This window comes from Balaenoptera ricei, chromosome 21 (genome assembly GCF_028023285.1).
Source record: "Balaenoptera ricei isolate mBalRic1 chromosome 21, mBalRic1.hap2, whole genome shotgun sequence".
NCBI classification, from domain to species: domain Eukaryota; kingdom Metazoa; phylum Chordata; class Mammalia; order Artiodactyla; family Balaenopteridae; genus Balaenoptera; species Balaenoptera ricei.
This window is the reverse complement of record NC_082659.1, coordinates 18092659-18116915: the sequence shown is the minus strand read 5'-3', so window position 1 is coordinate 18116915 and position 24257 is coordinate 18092659. Positions and strand designations below refer to the sequence as shown.

Sequence of the window (24257 nt, the reverse complement as noted above, 5' to 3'; positions counted from 1 at the left end):
TTTCGCAGAGCAGTGATCATCACAAAATAAGGTTAACAAGAGCAAGTGTGTCTTACTTCTTCTAGGGCCTCGAGTTCTTCCTCCAGCTGCTGGGTTTCCTCCTTCACAGCCATAAGGTAATCTGTGACCGACTGTCGGGGCTGCAGCCCCTTTTCAAAGCGGTTATACATTCCACTCCAAAACCTAGAGAGGACAGCAGCACTTCGTGAAACACCAGGTCACAATCTGTACATCCACATCCTCAGGTCTTCTAAGGAATCTTTCAAACCACAGTCCCACCGTCCTGATAATAACCAAATGCAAAGCACAGGCTCAGAAAAGCCACTTACTTAAGGCGATAATTTCATGTTGATGTTTTCATTTTCTTGAATCAGTAGACTTCTTTTGGGGAGAATAAATTCATGAAGAGTCTACTTGTATAGATGGTACTGAATTAGTAGGCACATAACATATTTTTCTAAAATAGACTGAAGGTAGTACATGTTACCATTTTCTTTCTTTTTTCGGCTTAAGAAAATGGCTGTTAGTTTGGAAGTCAATTTGAAAAATGAGTGTTTCTATTAACATGCAGGATCTTTCAGCCACAAAGGGAGTCCTTTAAACTTGAGGGTTTTTGCTTGTTTTTATCACAACCACCAAAAATTTACATTTGCAATAAATCCTCCCTTTTTTATCCTACGCAGTAAAGCATACTGGAATGCAAATGAGAATACAGGTGCACTTTGCTTTACTGTGATTTGTGGAGATGGCGTTTTTTACAAATTGGAGGTTTGTGGCAACCTTGTGTCAAGCAAGTCTGTCAGCACAATTTCTCTAACAGCATTTGCTCATTGTGTGTCTCTGTGTCACATCTGGGTAATTCTCAGAATATTTCAAGACTTTTCATTATTATTTTGTTTGCTATGGTGATCAGTGATCTTTGATGTTACTACTACTACTCACTGAAGGCTCAGATGATGGTTAGCATTTTTTAGCAATAAAGTGTTTTTAAGTTAAGGTATATAACATGGTTACATTGTTCTTTAGACGTAATGCTGTTGCACACTTAATAGACTACAGTATAGTGTAAACATAACTTTTATATGCACTGGGAAACTAAAAAATTGATGTGACTCGTTATTGCGATATTCACTCTCTCGCAGTGGTCGGGAACCAAAGCCACAGTATTTCTGAAGGTAAGCTGTGTCATGATCACAACCTAAACCTGTGATTCCACATTTAACTTCTAAGGTCCTCCCTCCCTCCCTTTTAAATAGACTGGAACTTACATTTTTAGGATATCATTGCTACAAAACATTGACTTCTAAAGAGAATTCCACATTTAGGGGGAAAAAGAGAGGGAGAGGAGACACTGGCAAAAATGCCAGATGAGATATTTAAGCATCTTCCTTCAGTGTGTTTGCATTCAAAAAAGCTTTGAAGCTCATACACTTCAACTTCCAAATGGTAAACAGTGCCAGAATCTAAGTTCCTAACCATACTTGTTAAGGTCCTAGAGGTTTACCTACTTGTACATGAAGTTGCATGGCATCGTGGGGAGATGGAGGGTTCCCTGGGTCTGACTGGGATCATCTCTAAATAGAGGGTTCAGGTAGTCCCCCCGATTCTTCCACAGGTGAGCCCATAGAGAGTATGTTCTTTCTTGAATTCTGTTATAAAGAAAATAAGCCTGAATACAGCTTATCTTCATTCTTACAAACAGCAGGCATGTAATAGTAAAGCTGGAAAGGGATCAAAAACTGTTATCTGAACATCAGGTGTCCCTGTTCCCTAGCAGGGACATTTGCAATCTGTGTCTTCATGGTACAGCAGGAGAGCTCTGTAACAGTCTCGATTCCGCTGCTCTCCGTACTGGCCTCAGCAAGATGCTTAATCCCTCTGAGTGTAAAATAAAACCACAAGAATCTTTTTGGAATTTTTCCCCAAATAGTCATTGGATTTTTATTATTTGCCAGGTACTATTTAAATGCTTCACACATTTTCTCTCATATAATCCTCACTGAATTCCTATGACATTTGTCCCTTTTGCTAATCTAGTCCAACAAATCACAAAACTATCTAGGAAAACAGGTGAGCTTCAAGGATGTACTCTGCTACTTTTAAATCATTATGATTTATTGGAATTAAAGTTCCTTGGAGAAAACATAAACTAGTACCTACTGGAAAAAGTCATTTTCTTTCCATTCAGGCACTATAAAACTAGTAAGAGTCTATTTTATTTGAACTGATCATTTCCAAAATTAAATCTGATACTATATATACCACACTTAAAATCATTTTATAAAAATTTCAAAAATGTTCTTTCATTTGCAGTTCTTAAGTCACTTTGTGTTAAGTTTTTGACTTTATAAGAAGTCCACATTTCATCTACTTTTTCCCTCTCAATAAAAGCAATCCAGTTTTAATCTGAATAAGAGAGTGACCTGAGTTTCTAATTTACTTTCCCAGTTATACAGTAGTCCACCTTTATCCATGGGATATATGTTCCAAGACCCCCAGTGGATGCCTGAAACTGTGGACAGTACTGAACCCTGTGTATTCCTATACGTACATACCTATGATAAAGTTTCATTTATAAATTAGGCATAATAAGAATATCCAAAATGCCAGCATCACTACTCTTGAACTTTGGGGCCGTTATTAAGTAAAATAGGGGTTACTTGAACACAAGCATTGTGTTAACCTCGACAGTCAATCAGATAACCGAGACAGCTACGAAGTAAGTAACAGGCGGTCCCGGGCAGGATGGAGAGAGGGGCGGCACAAGATTTCATTGTGCTACTCAGAATGGCCCACAATTTAAAACTTATGAATCGTTTTTTTTCTGGAATTTTCCATTTAATATTTTCGGACCACAGTTGACCTTGGATAACTGAAATTATGGAAATCGAAACCATGGATAAGGGGGGCTACTGTACTTGCAATTCTTATTACAGTTTATCCGCCAAAGATGTCTAACTCTTTCCTTTTAAATGCAAAAATCGCTTTCTCTGACTCCAAGAAGCTTCCTTTCCGTTATCAGTACGTGAAGTCTACCTACCTGTCTGTGGACGTTAGGCAGGAACTGGGCAAAATGGACTTGTACCTATCTTTGCCAGCTGATGGTATTAAACTGTTAAAGTGATGTCAGGAAAAAGAAAATAACTTTACCCTGTCAGTATAGATGTGTGGCTAAAACAGTCTTCAGAACTGTGAAAGGCCATCTGAAATTCTCAGTCACAAACTCTTTCGATAAAAATTAAACACTGAAACACTTACTTGAGTTCTTGTCTCTCCTTCTGGCTGTTACATAGGAAGTTTCCAAACTGGCAGGAATAGATGTGGTGTTGAATATGAATCAAAAACCTCTCATTAAACTCAAAGGCACAGGGGAATTGTTCCATTAACTGCCAGACGCACTCAATGAACTGGTCAATAACTGGAGAGATTTCTCTGGGATCACCATCTAGGTTGCCATATCTATAAAACAAAGTGTGAGAGACATTACGGCAAGGTTTTTGGGGGTTTCATTTTTTGTTTGTTTTTTTAACTCGAAAGCTATAAATGCAAAAACAATCATAGAAGCAACCCTAGTTCCTATACAGATCTTACCTTACACACCTGGAATGCAGAAGAAGTGGAAAAACATAACTTTTAAAATTCTAATGTCAAGAGAAACTTTGTAGTGAAGGTCTGGGCAGAGAAGGGACATGTTGACATTATAATTACAAAAGAAAAGTGTTAGTGCTAGAGATAGAATTCAAGGAGTCTTTCCATGGAGAGAGCAACCTTTCATTCAAACGTGCGAAGTACATCAGAACTTCTGAAATAAATCTTCCACTTTAATCTCTCATATCATTGTTCTCAAGAGTACATCAGGAATCTCCTCCCTCATGTTTGTATTGATTTTTAAACGAAGGCTGCCTCGTCCTTTACACTATCATGTCAATTTTAGAAAGAATCCAAAAGGGTGATTTGGGTGCCATCAAATACAGAATAACAATATAGAACCTCACCTTCTCAGACATGGATAATCAACTTGAGGAATTGGAATGAGCAAGGATCGGTTTAGTAGTTTTTTTCCAGAGTGGAAACATTAGAAACTGCCTGGAAACCTCTCAAAAGGTTTAGTCCCACTCACCTTTGGTCACTTTAAAAAAGGGTTGCCCAATATGTTCTTTCCTCACAGGACACATGTTTATCAGCCATTTCTATATTCTTTCTGCCACAGATCCTCTACCTCAGAGATCCTAAGTGCCTAGCAGACAGTCGGTGGAACCCCCAAAACTGAAAATAACAATTGATCTTAAGGTTACTTAATTGTTTGGGGGCTTTAATTTTCTCATTTGTAAAATCGAATCACTGTGCTTTCCGGGAAAGATGATTAATTATAAAAACAGAATTCCAGAAAACCACATAATAAATGCTCAACTAATGCTAAATGCAAAAACTTACAAAAATAAATATGGGCAGCTCCATAAATTCAGAATTTAATTTAGGAAAACATTCAATCAAAAATGTATATCAAAATCTCTAAATTATTATCAGCATGCTGCCTAAATTTAAATTTTACCTCTAAAAGACGAGACCATACCAGCTACAACACGTAACATTCAGGGATTAGAGACACCAGAACACCAGTCAGATGTTACCATCCACACTAATCAAATGAGGCCAGTAGCTTCTGTTTATTGAAAGCCCAGTAGATGGGCCAGTAGGCAAGGAGCTGGGCTATTCACATATACGGTTTTAAACGCCTTGCTATAACCCCGTGGATTAGGGAGGGTCTCCCCTTTAAACAGATGGGAGGCGAACGCTCAGAGAGGACAGATGCCCAAGGCCACACAGTAAATGCCACAGCCTGGATTTGAGGCTGGATCTGTTGGGCTCAAAGCCTGGGCCGCTGTCCTACATTAGCTCTCCAGAGACGCTTGGGACACAAATGCTGCAGGATAAGCCCAATTTAACTCCCCGTGTGGAAGATCAAAGAGAAACTGTTCCACAGGCATTTCACAACGTGCAGCTTAAAATGAATGTCTGCACTTCAAAAATGGAATAACTTAGTAAATCAAATGTGTGTGGAAGGAAGGGAGAGTCCACCCTTTCTAGGTCGATTAATGAACAAGCTTCTGTCTCTTCTGGAAGAACTTAACATTAGTTCTGCTCAGTAAATACCAACCGTTCTCGAGTTAGAACTTCTTTATCTGTGATACAACATATTCAACAGAATTTTAACTTCCTGAGACGATACACAAGGAAACTCTGAAAACAAGGCTATTTTCCCCCACTCAACTGAGAACTTCAGAAACATTATTTTTTTTATCCTAAACATTCACTACAACAGATTTTAAAGTATTTCTTACCTGTGATTAAACTTATGACCAAAGGAAATCCAGTCCTTTTCAATTAATACCTACACAGATAGAATATAAATATCATGGAGAGAAGCAAATGAAGGAAAATAAGAGACCAGCACCAATAATTCTGAAGGATTCTGAATTCAAAGGTTCTTGGAGCAGAAGTCACTCTCCTCCGTAACCTGCAAATGAACGAGCACTCACTATCCACCGCTATAGAGATGCATGTCAGAAGGCAAAGTTGAAAGCCTTCCATAGGAAAAATAAGAGTGGACACATGAAAATGTAATGCCACCACCCACAGAGTGCTTTCAATGCGCACTGTTCATACTGCTTCATGTATGATCTCATTTCATTGTGGGGTAGGTATTATCACTCTCATTTTAGAGAGTGGGAAACTGAAGGAGAGGTTAAATACTCACCGAAGATCACGCTACTGGGAAGTAGTTGATGCCACCTTGTAACCGAGTTCCAGAAGCCACCACAGCCCATCTAGCCCAGCTCTCAACCGACAGGCAATGCTGCTTGTCAATATAATAGCAAATACTAACCGTTTTACAAGAAACAATTAGGGATGCTTTCCAGTGATCTTTAGTATACTTTAGAAGAATTCTAGAATGATGAGGGTCTGGAACATATGAGAAGTTTCAGCCCTGCTTTGGAGTTAGGGGTAACATGAGTTTTTATACTCTCAAGTTGTCTGGATTTAAAAAAAAAAAAAAACTTTTTAATCAAATACTATAGGATAGTACCATCAATATCACCAATGCTCTAAAACAGCCAGAGCTTTTCCCTTAAAAAAAGTAAGGACTGGTTGAAGTTTGGCCTTGACAACTCCTAAGTTTAATGGGCAGGAATCAAAAAGAGCCAATGGTGGTGAAGGAGAGAGGCTCCCGCTGGTGTGCAACTCAGCGTCCCCACTCTCCAGACATAAACGAAGGACTCCAGCCCCTAACCTCAGTCCAGGGGAGGGGTCTGAAGCAGGAATGTCACTCTGAAGTCTCGGCGCTGTCACAGGTGATAGGAAGTTCTCTGACACATTCAACACAAAAGGAAAGAAAAACCCCAAGAGTGGACACCTGCCACTTCTCTCTTGTCCCCAGAGTGTCAGCTGATAATACTCGATAAAGGAGACCTAGCAGTAGAGCTACCCATCAGGCTTCCTGGCTCAGCATCTACCCCAAGCATGGATTCAGGATCCTCTGAAGCACTTTCTACCAAATCATGGTTCAAGAGGCAGGAACCAGGTAATCTCCCAGCCGCTAGGAAGTCCCTGCAGTCATTTTAAGATTTTGGTTCTGGCTTAGCCAAAGCTTCACCCTTCCAGGCAACTAACACAAATATTCTGCAGTTGGAAGCAACATGTCAAGTTTTGATGCCACATCTGAGAGGTGCAAAATCTAGGAGAGGATGTACCCATAATTTCAAAGAATGCAGAAACATTGTAAAGTTGTCAATATTCTCATCCAGAGTTGTGAAGGACAATTTAGAATATAAAAGCAGTACGTGAAAACACTTTTTCCTATAGAAAGTTTTTTCTCCAAATACTTTTTCTGGAGAGTGTTTTCTGTTTTATAGTCATGTTACCTCAAACTTGAAAATACATATCAAACTTGAAATATATTAATACAAATGATGTATAAAACTATTTTACAAACTGCTAAATAGATATTTTATATTTGCCCCCAAATTCACCTTTAATAGCATTGATTTGAATTGGCTCCAAAATCCCAGAAATTCACCTTCTTATTCCAAGCCTATTTCACCTTTTCCCCTTTAATTAATCATGCTGATCTACCAAGAGAAAAATAATGTTGATGAGGAGGGGAAAAAGTTGCCAACAGTTGTGAGAAGAGAGGTCCACTCTGTCCAGGCGCTGCGTGCGTGGGACAGTGGCCAAGCGGCCACACTCACCATGAAGCCCTTCAGAGTCCGGTAGTGAGGGTCCAGCAGGAGGCTGGCCACCGAGCACACCTGAGCAGTCCTGTCCCAGCCATCGGAACAATGAACAAGCACACTTGCCCCTTCCTCTGAAACTGCCTGAAAAACAGGGTGGGCAAAGGATGGCTATCAACAGGAAAAATCATCAGAATTAGCTTTGGTTTTGTACTCACAGAAAGAATCAAAAAAAGATTTACAGGCAGAAAATCAATACCAAAACCTGTTCCTTCATTTATTGAGCGTTCACGCCCCCGTGTAGTTAGGGCGGAGCCAAGGAGAGGTTTGGTGCCGGTAACTGAAGCGTCACTTCCCTTCCCTTATATCCAGAAACCACGAGCCCGGCTTCTGTACCATATACAAGCAGGCTTCCTGTGTGAACGTCTCCTAGCCCACCTTCAACCCTCTCTTCCTCCCCGCCGGGTTTCCACCTTAAGCCTTTCCAAATGAAATTCTGGAGCTGCTGCCGGCTGCAATCATTTTCAAAAAGAAAAAGACAAAAATTATAAATTGTAAAACTATGAAATTAGAGATAAAAGAATAAGAGCCAAGTAAAAGTGCCCAGCACTGAATAAATATTTGTTAAATGAATTATCTAATAAAGGGGAGCATACCATGTCATCAGAAAAGATATGGTTGTCTTTAGGTATAAATCTGAGGGGAATTTATTTAAAAAAAAAAAAAACGCACTGAACAACAAAATAGACAATGCATTCAAAAGCAGTTGCAGCAAAATCTTCCTCTGGCAGAACAGAATCTACCTGCCAGGTTCAGGAACATGACTTGCTTCTGCCGTCACTGAAAAGGGGGAGCTGTTTGCTAAGGTGGAAGCTTCAGGCCTCGGTCACTCAAGTGACTCACATTTGGATGTACCCTCCTATAGAAAATTATTCCCTCCACCCAGGACCAAGCCTAGTTGAAGAGAGACCATTCTGAAAGTATTTTACCACTTGATCGCCTTGATGATATACTATCAACTGAACACCATCCTCTCTTTCACAAAATGCCATCGTCAGAGGGCAAACTTCATGGAGGTCTGCAAAGCCAGCTTTGCTATCACCCAGTTTAGTACAGAGGAGCTCATGCGAGGGAACAAGATCTCCATTCCGAAGTCAGAGTACACTGGCTGCTCTGCCCCATAATTTATGTTCTCTGCATTCGCATACCTTTGCAATGAAGATTCCTGCATCCATGATGGCCTTAATATGCCTCAACCAGCCAGAGTTCTCCAGTCCCCAAAGAAAATCACTCATGGAGGGAGATTTAAGTTCACACACTGCAAGATAAATTGTGTTACAGAAACAAAATACAGAAAATCTCTCATTTTACATGTGATCATATTTGCAGGCAGTTCGTTAATGATTCCTTCACTGTAGTATTTTCTGGAAGACTTGAGTCAAGATAAATGCCCAAGCTTACTCATTCTACTGAACAGTTCCAAGTAAGGCTTTTCTGTCTTCTTTGGTCACAGGGGACACTACATCTGTTTAGGAGTATTATATTGGTAAAGTTTAAACCCTAATAAATGAAAATCATTGAATGTTACCATAGTAAAAATAAGAGAAGATTTATTTATTCTTCCAGCAAAGATATTCAAAATGTGCCACCAAGAAGCACTTGAGTAAGAGTGCCCTGGAGGAAAAGACTCCTATAACGAACTCCAGCACTTTCCCAACTAGAACTCCATCATCCAAGCACTTCAGTTGCGGACTGCTGTAAAATTACAAAACAGAGCTGTCCTAGAAGTCTTAAATGGAAATGATCGAACTCCTCCTACCAACAACCCTACCCAAAGGGAGTAAAGCGTGTGAACTTAAATATGAGACCCTGCACTTCTGAATGCTTCTAGAGCATCAGGTTAGGGGTTTTCCCTTTGGTTGAAAATGAAGATAATCCAGGATTCCAATGATATCTATATTTTACAAAACTAAGGCAGGTGTGTAAACACTTCTATAATATTATCACAAACAATTTCATCTCGAGAGCTTATCTTTTAGTTAACATGAAGCATGAAAAAACTTTAGGGCTCAGCGTTCTGACTACATATCACAAATATGACATTCCAAAGTTCATGGGGTTCATACGTATAAAGCCCTTTTGAGGAATCTTATAAATTAATGAAAATTAAATAATGTTCCATAGATTTTGTTTGTTTAAAGTGTATTTCTTTGGGCCTTGATTTCTTCATGTTTAAAACAGGGAAGGTGTACTAAATTATATCTAAATGCCCTTCCAACTCTAAATCCCAGATTCAATTTTAAGTCTATGAAAGCATTGCACATTTGCAATACATAAAAACAGTTAACAATGCTTAATTTATCAGATGCCCTTCCCTCAAATATGCCAGATAGCAGAGGGTTCACTCGTATTTCCCACAACATAAGAGCCACACAAAAAAAGCACAAGTAGTTAAATTCTGAGTCACAGACGGCAGCAGTGAGGAAGAAAATAACACCGAGATTCCCAGCTTTTAAGGCCCTTCTTAAGAAAAAACCGTATTATGAGTATGTTCAGGCAAGAGTCCAAACTCCTCCTTCCAAAAGCTTGCCCTGAGCTGGAAGCCCAGCCGGAGAAGTGAGCTCTCTCCAGCATCGCCCTGGTTCAGGACACTGTCCCTTTGAGGTCACAGTGCTGCCAGCTCCCCACCAGCAGCGACTTAGATTGTTCCAGGAAGATTAACCTGATTTGCAGTCTTCAAACGTTTTTGCACGTGTGCCCCTCCACTGATTTTTAAAACGATGTACCCTTCTCAGGCACCCTGGAATAACGCACCATAATAAGACTGAAGGTGTGTTCGCCGTCTGTAAGGTGGCAAAAGGGCAGTTCGTCAGGGGAGGTGGGAAAGGACGGCTGGTTCACACCTGGACGGAGGAGCATCTCTAAGGAAGGCGAGGCAGTTTTAGGAAGGAGCACGTGCGGAAGTCAGTGCCGTAAAGCAATCCAGCCAGGGCGCCCCTGGGAAAATCTTCCCGTGACCTCGGGGTGTATGTACTCAGTGTGGAGACAGACGCTGAATCTGCTGCAGCTGGGGAGAAACTGGGCCGGGCGTGGCTCTGTCCTCGGGCACGCGGACGGGGCCGGGCGGGCCGCAGCGCTGCCCGGGGCCCTCCGTGCGGCGCGCATGACGCAATCCCCGCACCCTCCGTGCTGCGGCCTCTCCCGCGGGCGCCTGCTGTTTGGTCTTTTCTGTCCAACCCCGGCCGTGACCCAGACCGTTCAACTTAATCCTAAAATACACACATTCCACCACGTAGAGTCTCTGGACCCACTGAGTCCTTTAAATCTTCTGCAGATAACACTGACTTGCAAACAGTTTTTTGTTTTTTGTGGGTTTTTTTTTTTTTTTCCCACTGAACTAGCCCAAGTTTCCGGTGGTCACGATCGGCTTCAGGGCTAGCTGGCATCCTCCTTCGTTTCAAAAAGTCCAGGGAGCTAGAGGGATATCTTGGCATCCAAGCTCTGAAGCTCAGTCCAAGAACAAATGATCCCTTTTGCCTTCTCTTCCCACCAGGTGTGGAAATGACAGCAAGTTTAAAAATAAAGACACCAGGCTGTCCAGCTAACTGGGAGGTGGCCTGTGCCAGTGGCAAGAGGGGGGCACCAGCCAGCTCACAGAGCAAGGCCGTAAAAGGTGCTGCGGAGAGGGTGCGCAGGCCACCCTCATCACTGGCTCACGGCCCAGGGGACCAGCTGCCGCATCTCTCCCAGGTCAGCTCCTTTCCTTCCACACGGAGGATGGCTCCGTGTTCAACACATCTGCTTTCGGGAACATTAAAACTGGGTACGTTCAATAAAATAGCCTCCCGAGGTTTCACGCAAGGGAGCGGCTGAGAGAGTGTTTCCCCTCACGTGCTGAGCGGCGATGGTTAAGAGCCATCAGCCCACAGGTGATTAATACACCTGGACAGATGGGGGTACACTTGAGACTCCAAGAATTAGCGCCTGGATTTTTAAATATAAAACTGGTGGGTTTGTTTGGATAAACTCAGGATAAGGCAGAAATACTGATCGGTTCACCCCTGTTGCCAAAGCTGAACCAATATTTACAAACCATTTTGCTGAACAAAGTTCATTCCAGCTGACCTCAGAGGCGTCAGCCACAGATCACAGAGAACCAGACTTATTATACTAACCTGGAGTTTAGTGCCTGGGTCTAGTGACATTTGTTTTACATAACAGGGCAACTATATCCCACAAACACATAAAAACAACACTTAAAAAAAGATCGATAATTATGGCACCTTAGGAAATAGGAAATTTATTTGGAAGAAAATTAACCTTCCATGATCTTCCTTAGCTATTTCCTATACCAAGCTCATTTCTTCCTACACAGTGACTGGGTGGGGATCAGTGAGGGTGCAGAGTCTCCACTTGAACCCTGTGGGGTTGGTCTTCCTTGTGTCTAAGATCTAAAGTTGGAAGGTACATGGCCCTCCCTTACTTACCAGCCAGACACATACCTGAGCTCTCCTAATGTTTGATTTGTCTCCTTCCCATTTTGGAGTCAAAAACCCAAGCCCAATGAAACGGCCTTCAAAGAACTAGCAAAATGATGGTAATCTCCCTCAACTGAACATCCCAGCAGGTGATACCATTCAAAGAGGACTTAATTATGGCCTGTACAACAGAAGTGTTTGGTAAAGCCTGCCCTGTCGTCTCCCTTTTTTACCTAGAGCCCACCCTGGTGACAGAATCAACTCTGCAGTGAAGTGTACTCGGTCTATTAATGTCAGTGGTGCTCTCCTCCCCACCCCTGCCAACTGACATGGACCCTCTTTATAGAGGCCTTTCCATTAATTGGAGAGATCTGTGTATTAGCTTCTCTGTATATTACTGGACACCAATAAGATTCCAGCTTTGCTTAGGATGCTATTTCCTGGAATCGCCACACAATTAACAATACCAAGAAAGCCATTTTTGAATAGCGTTGTCCTCCTCTAAAGAATTCGACGCTAATAGAAAGTGGCAAGTTGCGATCCAGCCTAAATTCTGCACACCTGTGCTAGCGCCGCTTGCGTTAGCAGCATAGATAGTATATGCAGACACGCATGGGCATGAGTATGTGTCTGTGTCGAGCTACTAATAAACATGTATGTGTGTGTAAATGCATGTATATATACACACACACATTCCAGTAATACTAATTACCATTGACCTAAAGAAAATCAAGCAGCTGGTTCACAAAAGAATGCCCTATTAGCATTTATTAGCTTTGCATATGAATTTTGTGTCTAAAGACACAATTTGCCACAAATAAATTTTAAAATATATATGCCCGTTTATGTTACATTTACCATATACAAGGCTTGGGATTTGGTCATTTTCTCTCAGTGAACAGGAACTCAACCAAAGACAGGGCTTAAGGAATGAGCAAGTCTAAATAGGAAACGTAAGGCAGATGAAAATAGAGAAGTCTAGCCTGCGAGAAGGAAGGGGTGCTGAGAGCCTGTGAAGTCGGGGTGGATGTAAGATATCAGTGGTAAATGCTGGAGAGAAGGCCGAAAACCATCTGAGATTAAGATGTTGGCAGCAAATAACAGAAGTGGTGAAATAAGCAGTACACGTAGCTGGGGACGTAACTGGTGGAAAAGCATTCCACGCGCATCACACCGGCTGAGCAAAGCTGCAGGACCAATGCACCCATCGAATCTGAGGCCACATTGTCACTGGCAAGCAGACACTGAACTGCCCCATCCCACCTGCAGCCTTGTGGAAAAACTGCTCGCCTTGTGGCTAATATGAGTCATGTCTATCTTTAGTTTTATGGGAGACACGTTCTTCTGTAAGTGCTCCTTTTGTAAATGTCCTAGTTATCCAAAAGCTAGCTGTCATGATTAATAAAATGAAAACAATAATTCTGAAATTTTTTGATCTTTGAATTGTCCCAAGGAACATCAAGATACAGCATAATTAGGATAAAAAATAGCCATTCTTCTCCCATTAAATCTTTGTTTTCTCTTGTCCTCTTCTTTGCTAAAATCACCCAGAGATGAAGTCTTTGGCTTTGACATCCAGTTAAAACATTCAACCATCTGATCTACCCAAGGACAGCCCTCAGGAAGATCACTTCTGAGAAAGCAACATCTTCTCTTCCCGCCATGATTTTCTGCCCTACATCAAAATCAGTAACGTCACTTTGTATTAATAAATGAAGCTTTTTTCTATGCAATGCCAGGCGTATAGAAAACTCTCAACAACTGTCTGATGTACAGATGATTGTCTGAAATAACTATGTAGCTCCTAGTGATTTCCTCTACATCCGTTATCTACCATACAACATATATTTACTCCCAATTTTCAGATTAGCAAGTGTGGCTTAAAGAGTTTACTAAGTCATCCATGGTTACTCGGCCAGCAAATAACTGAGCTGGAGTCCCGGCCACAACACGCACGCCCTAAAGCTCACGCTCTTTCCTCTCTGCCTCAGTGCTTAGAGCATTAGATCTCGGTCTAGGTCGGGCGACACCATCCAGCCACATTTTACATCCTCTTACAACACAGAGAGAGCCAGGTACACACCCTTGATGCATTTCTTTCTTCCAAGTGACCACGAATTGATAACTAGTGGAGCCTGACGAAGAGACCTGTTGCTCTAGCAGAACACTTATTAAAAAACCGTACCGCTGGGTGGAGCTATGCAGTTCACTTTAATGGGAAAGTAGGTTTTCTGTGTGGAAACCCATGCCACATTGCTAAATTTTGAGGGAGAGTGACCAGATTTTCAGCCAGGTCTTATTGGCTGTCTCGTCTAATAGGTTAGTAATCTCAGGAAATTAATAATGGGGAAAGTCAGAAGATCGAGAACCGAAAAAAGATCAACCTTTATAGCTTTTCATTAGCTCATAGCTGGTAGAACTTCATAGCATAAACTTGTAGGCCATGTTACAGGAAATACTCACTTTGAAATGAAAAACTTAAATGTGACTATAAAGGGCTGAACTCTTCCATTTCTTCCAGGCTTACGTAGCCATCACCACATAAAGTAACGAGGTGAGGAAGAAAGCATCAAATAAAAAGGACACCAGGACTGAGAGTTACAACCTTACCTCTGAGCAGAGAAAACTACTTCGTGGGAAACTCGGAGCCGGGTGTGTTAGGGACTGTCCCCTTCTGGACCCTGGTGCACCCGAGAGCACCGCGCAGGGGCGCCAGAGCAGGGAGTCGTCACACGAGCACAGCACCCACGGCCGTGGTGCCTCCCATGACACACTCGAAGTTCTCTGCTTTCACCTGTCGCTGCTACACCCAACAAAGGTTCTGAACAATCGGGCCTCACAACCTTCACACTCAAGCACAGGTCACGTATCTCTGGGGCCACCTGACTTTACCACAAAACTTTCTCCATCATCACTGTCCCCAATTCTAGGGGAAACGATAAAAGTGGTTACCACTTGGGGCCTGCTAAAAAGATTCCAATCTTTTCAGTTGAATCTTACAAACAGCCCTTCACTACAGTATTGTCCAAACTGCTGAATGGGCACCGGGCCTTTGTTCCTGTGCTCTGGACCTGCTCCCATCTGATCTGCTGTCAGGCTGAGGTCTGTATCTCTGTCAGACAACTTGCTGAGAAAACATCCACCGGGCCCGGCATGGGGTTTATTAAATTATTTTCGATGAACTTGTGCTGAGTGGGCACAGACCGTATCACAAGGCAAGCACTTCCATGCCTCTGAAATTGTGCTTACTCCACGTCTCTTGAAGAAAAAAATTAAGAAAAGCCACCCATAAGAAAGCAGGGGACCTATCAAATACCTGCCTAGCTGCCTGAATTAATCTACAGCCCATTAGCTTGTCCATTTTACGCAGGGCTTATTTTAAACCACAGTACTGCTTCCCAAGAAAAAGCATAATGCACCTTATACTGGAAAGCACTTTACAGTTTGCAAGGAATCTTTTTTAACCAATCTGTGAGTTAGACAGCAATGATATATTGCTTACATTGTTTTACAAATACAGGAAATGAGGTTCGTTCACGTTTACTCAGAGACTAAGGCAAGAACCCAAACCCAGATCTTCAGACACTCAGGCCAGGGCACTTTCTACCCAAGCCACCACCCAGAGAGACTGTAAAGCAAAGTGGTTAAGAGTATGGTGTCTGGGGCTTCCCTGGTGGCACAGTGGTTGAGAATCTGCCTGCCAATGCAGGGGACACGGGTTCGAGCCCTGGTCTGGGAAGATCCCACATGCCGCGGAGCAACTGGGCCCGTGAGCCACAATTACTGAGCCTGCGCGTCTGGAGCCTGTGCCCCGCAACGGGAGGGGCCGCGATAGTGAGAGGCCCGTGCACCGCGATGAAGAGTGGCCCCCGCTTGCCGCAGCTAGAGAAAGCCCTCGCACAGAAACGAAGACCCAACACAGCCAAAAATAAATAAATTAATTAATTAATAAAAATATCTGTTAAAAAAAAGAGTATGGTGTCTGGGACTTCCCTGGTGGCACAGTGGTTAAGAATCCGCCTGCCTATGCAGGGGACACAGGTTCGAGCCCTGGCCCTGGAAGATCCCACATGCCGCAGAGCAACTACTGAGCCCACGTGCCACAACTACTGAAGCCCATGCGCCTAGAGCCCGGGCTCCGCAACAAGAGAAGCCACAGCAATGAGAAGCCCGTGCACCGCAACGAAGAGTAGCCCCCGCTCGCCACAACTAGAGAAAGCCTGCGCGCAGCAACGAAGACCCAATGCAGCCAAAAAATAAGTATATTAAAAAAAATTAACAGTGTCCAGTACATAATAATCACCCCATAAATGTTATATCATCATTACCATGTGGGTGGTTATCTGTGAGCCTGTCCAATAAAAGAACCACAAATCAACGAGGATCACGGTGAAATGGTGGAAAGTACTAGGCTCAATTCTTGCTTTGTTATGTGATACCAACAAGGGTATGTCTTTAAAAACTTTTTAATTAAAAATGTAATACACCGGACTTTGTAACTGGAGAGAGGCGCTCCTACTGGTCTTGAAGAATAACCTGTCGTGTTGTGAAGAGCTGATGTGGAGGTCCAACATGGCAGAGAACTCTAGGACCTAAGGGTGACCGCCAGCTGACAGCACTCAGGGCCCTCAGTTGAATGCAGCCAATAACCTGCATCAGCCTGGAAGCAGGTTCTGCCGCATCCAGGTTTCCAGATGAGGACACAGTCCAGCTAGCACCTTGACTGCAGCCTTGTAAGATCCTGGGCAGAGGGTTCCTGGCTTCCCATTGACACATGAGAAATGCCCAGACTCGTGACCCTCAGAAACTGTGACCTGATAAGTGTGTATCGTTTGTGTTCCATGTAACATACCAACCATAGACAATTTTGTAAATAAAGAAGGAAAAAGAAAAAATTCACCCATCGTCCTCTCATTCTAATCCAATTATCATTCTGGAAATTCTTCATAAATATGGTTTACTGTATAGTGAATCAGAGTATGTGTACAATTTTACAACCTGAATTTTTCACTTACATTATACACGTTCTCCCATGTTAGTAATATATTTTTCACATTTATCATTTTTAATGGATGCAAAATTTTCTATCAAAAGGTAGAGTGTTTAGTCAGTCTACTATTGTTGAACATTCCTGAGGCTTCCAAAATTCCATTATTATAAATAAAACACTACTATCAAAACAGGCATTATATGTCTTTCTTTTTTTAAACCATATTTTGGATTAGTCCCTAAGGGGAATTAATCTGGTAAAAATATGTATCTCAGAACAAAATATATTAGGTATCTCTTGCCAATTTCAATGATACTAGAAATATTTAAAGTACTAGTTTTACCACATTCTTTTCAGTATTGAATATTTTAATGTATTTAAATTTAAATATTTAAATAAATTCAATTTTATTTAAATTTAAAAAATTTTTAAGAGAAAAATGGTACTTTGAGGTTTTAACTACATTTCTTTAATTATCAGAGCAAGTTTAAATGTTTTTCTATGTTTATTTATTTCAACTTATTTTTCTTTAAAGAATTATCTTAGATTGAGTTGCCTAACTTCACTGAGACACTTTCTTCATCTATAAAGTGCAGATAATATTACGTACAGCACACTATTGCTGTGAAATCAAATACAGGCAGACCTCATTTTACTGTACTTCACAGATATTGTGTTTTTTATAGGTTGAAGGTCTGTGGCAACCCTGCATCAAGCAAGTCTATCGGCATCATTCTCCCAACAGCATTTGCTCGCGTCATACCTCTGTATCACATTTTGGTAATTCTCGAAATATTTCAAACCCTCCACCAGTGAAAAGATTACAACTCTCTGAAAGCTCAGATGATGGTTACATCTTTTAAGCAATAAAATATTTTTAAATTAAGGTACATACATTGCTTTTTTAGATATAATGCTATTGCACACTGCATAGACTACAGGATAGGGTAAACATAACTTTCACATGCCCTGGGAAACCAAAAAATCTGTGTGACTCACTTTATAGCGATATTCATTTTACTGGGGTGGTCTGGAACCGAACCTGCGATATCTTCAAGGTCTGCCCATTCGTGAATCATTTAAGTAAAAATACTGAGGAAGCCTGGCACATAGCAGGTGCTCTGTTTTTAGTTAAATGCACAAATCAATGAATAAGGGGTCAGTTATACAGAACTACACTGTGGCCAACAATATTAATCTAAGATTCATGTAGAATCCAGGCACGCCGAAACTAGTGGTGGGGAGAAAGGTCAATTTTCTGGGCAACATACAAAAGGTGGAACATGTTGACTGAAAAACAGGAAGGTGTCACTGCCATCATGTCTTTCCCATAAACACCCGCCTACCTTGAAAACAGGTATTTATTTACGAAGCGGCGCGATAGTGCGGCTCAATTTCAAAGCCCGGATGTGAGGTAATTCCATGTGCCCCTCTCTCCCTCCCTCTCACTGATTTCCTCCCCCCAAATCAAGGATGCCCTAGGAGGTTTTTATTTCCACATCTGATAACAATTTCCTCAGCCACGGAAAGAGCCTATTCCAGGTTCTTCTACTGCCTGTTTCAACAACAACAAAAGAAAGAAAATATAGGGCATCCTTTTATTATTTGAGGGAAAAGCCATTATTTATATGATCAAGAGGAAAGGCTCTGTGGAAAGCACTTAATAAATCACACAATTGCTACATAACTGAAAGGCTTCATTATTATCTCACTGGGAGGTGCGAATGTCACAAAATAGTTTGGTTTAGAACTTAGAAACCAAAGTTAACATGCAATCAATCAGCTCCATAAAAGGACCTACATCGGATGTGAACTTGGTCCTAGATTTCAGTTTCTGATGAAATACCCTGCAGCTCTTGCTCACAGACAGGGAGGGCTATTTCGGGCCAGAATGCAAACGATTTTTCATTTCTGTTATTCAGAATCTATCCTGATAATATCAATATCCCTGATAAGAGAAATTTTGAAAAAAAATAATAATCATGAAGGAAATGCATTATTCTGCTTCCTACCAAGTGACCAGCAGTACAAACCTTCCGATCTCTTTGATGCCATGACAGCTGTTTGAAGGATAAAAGCCTCAAAAAGTGGGTCTGATTGCATCAGTTCATCAGCTGAGCTTCCACGAGCAGTTTATAATTTACTTGGTAAGAACAGATAGTCAAACATTGGTCAAGTCCCCTGAAAGGCATCCAGAAAGTTGTCCTTGCTTATTGCACTGACACAGAGCTGAAAAAGTGATGCAGAAGAACCATGATCCCTTATGAAACACGGGCTGCCCTCCCTCTGGAACTCGGTCAGTTCGCTGGTCCTTTAGAAACAGCGAGTCAGACCAAAGGTATGAGGGCAGGAGACATGGTTCCTAATAAGAAACCAAGTAAACGCTCATTTTAAAACAAAAGCCAAATCGCCATGTTACAAGCACTCCTGGGGGCCACCTTCTGCATAGAAGAAAATATAGATTCTCAAAAGTCAGCTTATGAAATTACTAAATGAAAAATATAAAGCATACAAATGTTTTTAATGATCCTGATAATGAACACTCTTCACACTAAAACTAGACTACCCGTTCAATTACAGTACCAAGCTAGTCCAGTTTTTCATTGTGTGAAAAGCACAGCTTATAACAGGGAGAGCCACACCGCCCATGATAATCTCCCAAAGTTTACGAAGTTCAATGCCCAAGGCATGCTCCTGTCACCTGAGACACGGCAAATTTCACGTGGAGGTAAGATGGAGATAGATAGCTCTGGGGCCGTTATTTTTTTTTTTTAAGATGCAGGAAGAGGTTTCGTCTAACCATTCAAACCCTCAATTTTAAACTATTTGCAATCAGGGGCATCAAAGTGTGGACTTGCAGACTGTCAGGGCTGGATGGGTCCACAGACATTATTAGTCCAATCCTCTCCATCTACATCAGGTAACAGAGCCCCAAAGAAGGTACATGACGTGTTCAAGGCCTCATAATGACTGAGATGACCCCGGGAATCCAGGAAGGAGAATGGAAATCAGGCTTGTCTGTGACACTCAAGTCCCTCCAGCCCCACCGCTAGCTTCTCACTACATCCTGCTCTGATTAAGCACTGAACTGCACGAGTCACTGAGAGCAAACGTGTATCCCGAGAAAAAGGGAATTCGGCCCCTTCTCTGTCCCTCTTCACTGCAGATCCCGCATTTCCGTGCAGACCGGACCGCCCGCTTCCCTGGCACACAGCGCCGCCTCCCCAGGGCTTCCCCCCCGAAGCGCGAGCCCAGCATTTACAGCCTCCCCTGGCCCAGAGGCACGAAGCCCTGGGTTAAGCCCTCTTTCTCTTCGGCTCCCACAGGAGGGAGAAGCGGTGGACCTGACAACAGACTGCTCCTTGGGCCTTGACAAGCGCAAGAGCAGAAGCAGGAAACGAAGCTGGTTTTGCTTGGAATATACGATTTCTGGCAGTTCATTTACGGCTGGTGTGGCCACATGAATAACTCCTCTATGTTGCATAACCCGGCTCTGCGACTTCCTCTCCCTGTGAGTACCGAAGCCTGGCCGTACGCATCTCGTGGTGCTCGCTGGGTGGGGTAGGTGGGGGGGGGGGGCGCACTGCAGCACTTGTTGCTGATGGAAGGGAGAACCAGGACCCCCCAACATCCTCCTAATGGCCATTCAGCCGCTCGGATTCAGCTTATGAACCTCATGTCCACACGTGAACAGCTGGCGGCTGCTTTCGATGTAGGACTGCTTCATCTCCAAATGGTCCTGAATATGGGTCAAACTACTATTATGAGAGAGAAAGAAAAACTATCCCCGTGCACTTTTATCTTCGGTGTTAGGTGCCACCGGAGAGAGCCTGGCAGCCGATACCACATGACAAAACCACTCCACGATGACACAAAAAAAGACGAGAAAAGCTGTTAAATGTTTCAAGAGTCCCTGCATTTTGATATTCTTCCCAAATGATCCCACCCCTGCAAACAACATCACAGTAAAGCACAATTTTCACATCAAGACACCATCTTATTCCATCTTGGCATTAACACATTTAACTGCATTTTTTAAATGCTGTGCATAAGGAAATGGTTTACCTTCCAGCATTTTTTGCAGACTGTTCCTCATGACGTGGATGTTCTCTATCCCGATAAACTGGAACTTGATATTGGAATAATTGTCTTCGTTCTCATAGCCTTTCCCTGCAGCACGATTTGCCATCGCATTAAGCTGCAGTGGGCAGCAAAACAGAACAGTCACCAGTGATAGTCATGAAACAATCACAACACTTCACGGCTCTCCATAAGAACACGCAACATGATGCAGAGAAACATGCTTTAAATCCTGGGAACATTGTGCTGGGCTAGGTAGCTACAGACACTCGTGCTGAGCTTACAATTCAACAACATCAGTTTGTTGATGTGGGAACATTTTCTGAGCTGGAAGCATCCTATAGATAAGCCCTTTTGGAGACGTTCCCTGTCAGGGATGCCAAATCCAATGTGGGATTCTGTACAGAGCCAAGTCGCCCCAATTTAATACCAAACATGACAGCCTTAGGTTGGCAGAAGAATATCAGCAGATACAGTTGGCAACATAAAGCTCTGTAAGTTAAATTATTATATCTTCCAGTATTAGAATGCCAATAAACACATCAACGTATAGGAATAGTTACGTCATTCTAATCTGCCTACAAGAATCCCTCAGGTACCCAATTCAACCTTGAGCAGGAATCGCTGAACAAAACAGAGAGAGGGCAAGCAGGTGCTAAGCCTCCAGAGACATTTCCTCCGGCCACCCTATTTAAATCTCCAGAGAGGATTTTTTTCTACCACGTTCATTATCATAATTTCATATATAAAAAGTCACGGTTCCTAGTGCAAACTGGGTTAAATGGTAATGGACTTTGAAGAAGAAATTTATGATATGCAAACTTCTGCCTTATTCCTGTATAACTAAAATCAAGAAGGGGACAAGTCCTGCCTTAGCTAAGAAATACACAGATTTCTAGAATGAATGTATTATTGTGAATACTCCATTCTTGCTGTTCAGCTAAGCGGGTCATCACATCCTAGACATCAATATTCACTGACCATTCTCTTCCTCTGCCCACAAAGGGCAGGAGGGCTGGCCCAGGCAGAGCACTCACCACCAAAAAAATATCAGTTTTTAGGACCACAATGCAGCACTCGGGGGATAGTCATACTTTTCAAAAATCTAAGCTTAAAAAAGCCAAGTTAAGTTAAAAGCATACATATTTTTTGACCCAGATTGCCTATGTGTGAGAGTCTGACACTATTAAAATACCAGCACATAAAGACAGACGTCCAAGGATGTTTACTGCAATCTTTTTTTTTTTTTTTTTAAATAGTTGAGAGTAAAAAAACGGAAAACCTATGAATATCTCCATAGGGCCATGATTGGATGAATTATGGTATATTCATACCCTGGACTTCTAATAGGCTCAAGTAGAGACACAGAGATAGAGATAGACAGATATATAGATGTCTAGATATTGCGAGGGGAGGGAGGGAGGAGGGAAAGAAAAAAAAGAGGAGAGGGGAGGGAGGGGAGAAGAGAGGAGATACTGGGCCATGACATGTGAAGTGAAAAGAGTAAGCTCCAGAATAATATTCATACGATTCTCCCATTTTTTGTAAAACAAGCCGACCTACAGACACGCGTTTACGTTTATGCATGCTGGGTTAAGCAGAACAGAAATGAATGGAAGGCTATACCAATTTAGCAGCTGTTGCAGCAGACAGACAGAGGTGGCACGTGTGGGGAGCGGCTACCAATACTACTCCAGATGCTCCTCCAGGCTTTGCTACAAACCAGATATAGTGGGTTTGTAACTTAAGTAACAGAAAAAAAACATATGGCAGGCCCCTCACTTTCCTGCTCCGTGATTCAGCTCACGTGACATCAGCTGGGGCACGCCCCACTACCCTGTTTCCCATTTACGAAAAGATCGTCCCCTTTTTCTCCCAGGCATGCTATGAGAAGGATAAAGGGTTTGGTCTCAATAAAGAAAAAAATATAAAAATAGTGTTATTTTTAAGACAACTGATGTTCATGCTTTAAATTTTAAAAATATTTTAAGAGGAAAATTTTTCTAAAATTACCTATAGACATTGTTCTTTTGAAACATACTATTATAAAAATATCACTGGTTTGTATAATTATTTTCCAAAGTTGCTGGCTTATTCTTTACAAGCTTCATAAATAAAATGGTTAATAGGATACGTGTAAGTATCTTTATGTTACATGAACCTTATGTTTATTCTGTATCTTGAATAATTCAAGTTAAGCCTTCTCACCACATACCATACTCTTTTTAAACAGTGCAGTGAATAAAAACCAGAACACTATTATTACTTTAATCTATAATTAGGACCCTATGTTCACATTTTTTAGTAGTTGATTACCTATGACCTGGGAGAATTTATCGATGGTCTTCTTTAAAAGCAAAGGAGCCACAAAAGATGGCCTCTTAAAAGTCAACGGTACTTCTCATGATGAACAGAAGGTGGCAATATTTAATCTACCATCCAAAGTGTACTTTCTCAAGGTTTCCACACATTTTACAGGCCCTGTCAGGATAATGGGGCACCAGCTGACCCTTCAAAGCAGGAAATACAGTTTCATAATTAATAAAAAATTCAGAAGCTATCTTGGACCTATATGTATATTCATTCAGATAGAGTATCTCTTATATAAATAAAACACTAAGTCTAGTTTGGTGCCCTGTCCCTTAGGCTGAGAACTCCATTTCACAGGCAAGAAACAAGCTGTTCATTTCAGCTCCTAAAAGTTCTCAAATAGTGAAAAAAAACAACCTCAAAAGGTCACATACTACATGTTTTCAATTACAGAACGTTCTTGAAATGACAAACTTACAGAGGTGGAGAACAGATTAGTGGTTATTTGTGGTGATGTAATTGTTCTGTATCTTGACTGTGGTACTGGATATACAAACATACATATGTGATAAGACTTTACAGAGCTACACACACACACACACACACACACACACACACACACACACATACGACTACAGTAAAACTGGGAAAATCAGAACAAGATTGGTGGATTTTATCAATGTCAATATCCTGGTTGCAATACTGTACACAGCTTTGCAAGATGTTATCACTGGGGGAAAGTGGGTAAAATGTACAAGGCATCCTTCTGTATTATTTCCTACAACTGCATGTGAATCTACAATTATCTCAAAATAGAAAGTCTAATTTAAAAAAAAAAAATTCTCAAACAGATAAAACAATGGAGGTAACTGCATTCCAGTTTCAACCTATGCTTAAAGAACACAACAGACAAGTGAAAAGTGGTACTGGAAAAAGTGCCCTGTTTTCTAATCCAAGGTCACTCTGCTATTTGATCATCTCAGCATCTTTGGGTGCAAAAAAGCTCATAAGTGAAACAAAAAAATTCACTCACTCTCAACAAACACTTAACGAACACCTACTGAATGGAATAAAACGTGAATAAGAAGTGGTTCCAGCCACCACAAGCTTATCATCAAGTGTGGAAGTGCAAGCACACAGCACCAAATAACGACAGATAATACCCAC

At 41.8% G+C, this 24257-nt stretch overlaps 1 protein-coding gene across 4 annotated transcripts in view; it reads right to left on the bottom strand.

Moving 5' to 3' along the window:
- MTMR7 (myotubularin related protein 7) overlaps positions 1–24257 on the bottom strand; it is a 101930-nt gene that overhangs the window by 8869 nt on the left and 68804 nt on the right. For all 4 annotated transcript variants that reach the window (XM_059909843.1, XM_059909842.1, XM_059909845.1 and 1 more), the window contains 7 exons: positions 20766–20898; positions 8441–8550; positions 7251–7376; positions 5343–5392; positions 3259–3459; positions 1509–1649; positions 57–183 (listed from right to left, as the gene is read on the bottom strand). In XM_059909843.1, the coding sequence (XP_059765826.1) occupies positions 57–183; positions 1509–1649; positions 3259–3459; positions 5343–5392; positions 7251–7376; positions 8441–8550; positions 20766–20898 (888 nt within the window). The remainder of the gene's footprint in view (positions 1–56; positions 184–1508; positions 1650–3258; positions 3460–5342; positions 5393–7250; positions 7377–8440; positions 8551–20765; positions 20899–24257) is intronic.